Source organism: Galeopterus variegatus, unplaced genomic scaffold (assembly GCF_000696425.1).
Source record: "Galeopterus variegatus unplaced genomic scaffold, G_variegatus-3.0.2 Scaffold6337, whole genome shotgun sequence".
NCBI classification, from domain to species: Eukaryota; Metazoa; Chordata; class Mammalia; order Dermoptera; family Cynocephalidae; genus Galeopterus; species Galeopterus variegatus.
In genome coordinates this window covers 44,359-45,291 of record NW_007732448.1, presented here as the reverse complement: position 1 = coordinate 45,291, position 933 = coordinate 44,359, and the positions used below count along the sequence as shown (strand labels likewise).

Genomic DNA, 933 nt, shown 5'->3' with positions numbered 1-933 from the left:
CCCTATGAATGTGAACAATGTGGGAAGGCCTTTATTCGTGGCTCACACCTTACTCAACATCAAAGAATTCATACAGGACACAGGAGTGAATGAAGAAATGTGGGAAGGCTCAAAATTGGGCTGACATCAGAAAATTCATACTGGTTTTTAAAAAAAATCTGTGGTTATAAGGAATGTGGGAAAGCATTTGAAGCTAACAACTTACTGGATATCAGAATTCATACTGGATATAAGGCCTGAAAGACCTTTATTTAAGGGCCAGAATTGATTTGACACTTATGATGAGAAACCTTTAAAATGTTAGGAATTGGGAGAGGTTTATTTGTGTTTCAGAATTTATTAGATATCAGGGGCTGGCCAGTTAGCTCAGTTGGTTAGAGTGCAGCCTTGTAACAAGGGTCATGGGTTCAGATCCCTGTACCGGCCAACCACCAAAATAAAAAAAGGAATTAGATATCACAGTTCAATTGATGAGAAATTGGAAAACTCCATGAACATAAGGAAAGCAGGGGAAGGCCTGTTCAGTGGTTCAGAACCAAGTCAGCCTCAGGGAGTTCATAATGGGGAGAAGCTTCAGAGGGCAGTGAATGTATTAAAGAAATTAACCATTTGGACCTTTATCAATGTCAGGGTCATTAGCTGGCAAAATGCCATATATGTGAGATACCAGTTTGCTTTAGCTAAAATGTTATTCATCTGATAATTTGTACCTAATGAAGGCTACATTAGTGTTAAAAGTTCAACAGATTCTTACATTCCACTCAAATATTGTTAAATATTTCCAATCTAATTCTATAAAAGTAGCCTGAACTGAATCAAAGTGAGAAAGGATTTACCAGTGTTTAGTTTTACTTGCCCTCACCATTATAACTCATTTCTTTTTTTTTTTTTTTTTAAAGATGACTGGTAAGGGGATCTTAACCCTTGACTTGG

General features: G+C 37.0%; 1 protein-coding gene across 1 annotated transcript in view; it reads left to right on the top strand.

Moving 5' to 3' along the window:
* ZNF568 (zinc finger protein 568) overlaps positions 1–760 on the top strand; it is a 79,534-nt gene extending 78,774 nt beyond the window's left edge. Inside the window, exon 9 of the mRNA XM_008590727.1 lies at positions 1–760. Coding sequence (XP_008588949.1) covers positions 1–93 — 93 coding nt within the window. The 3' untranslated portion in view covers positions 94–760.
* Positions 761–933: the final 173 nt, after the last annotated feature.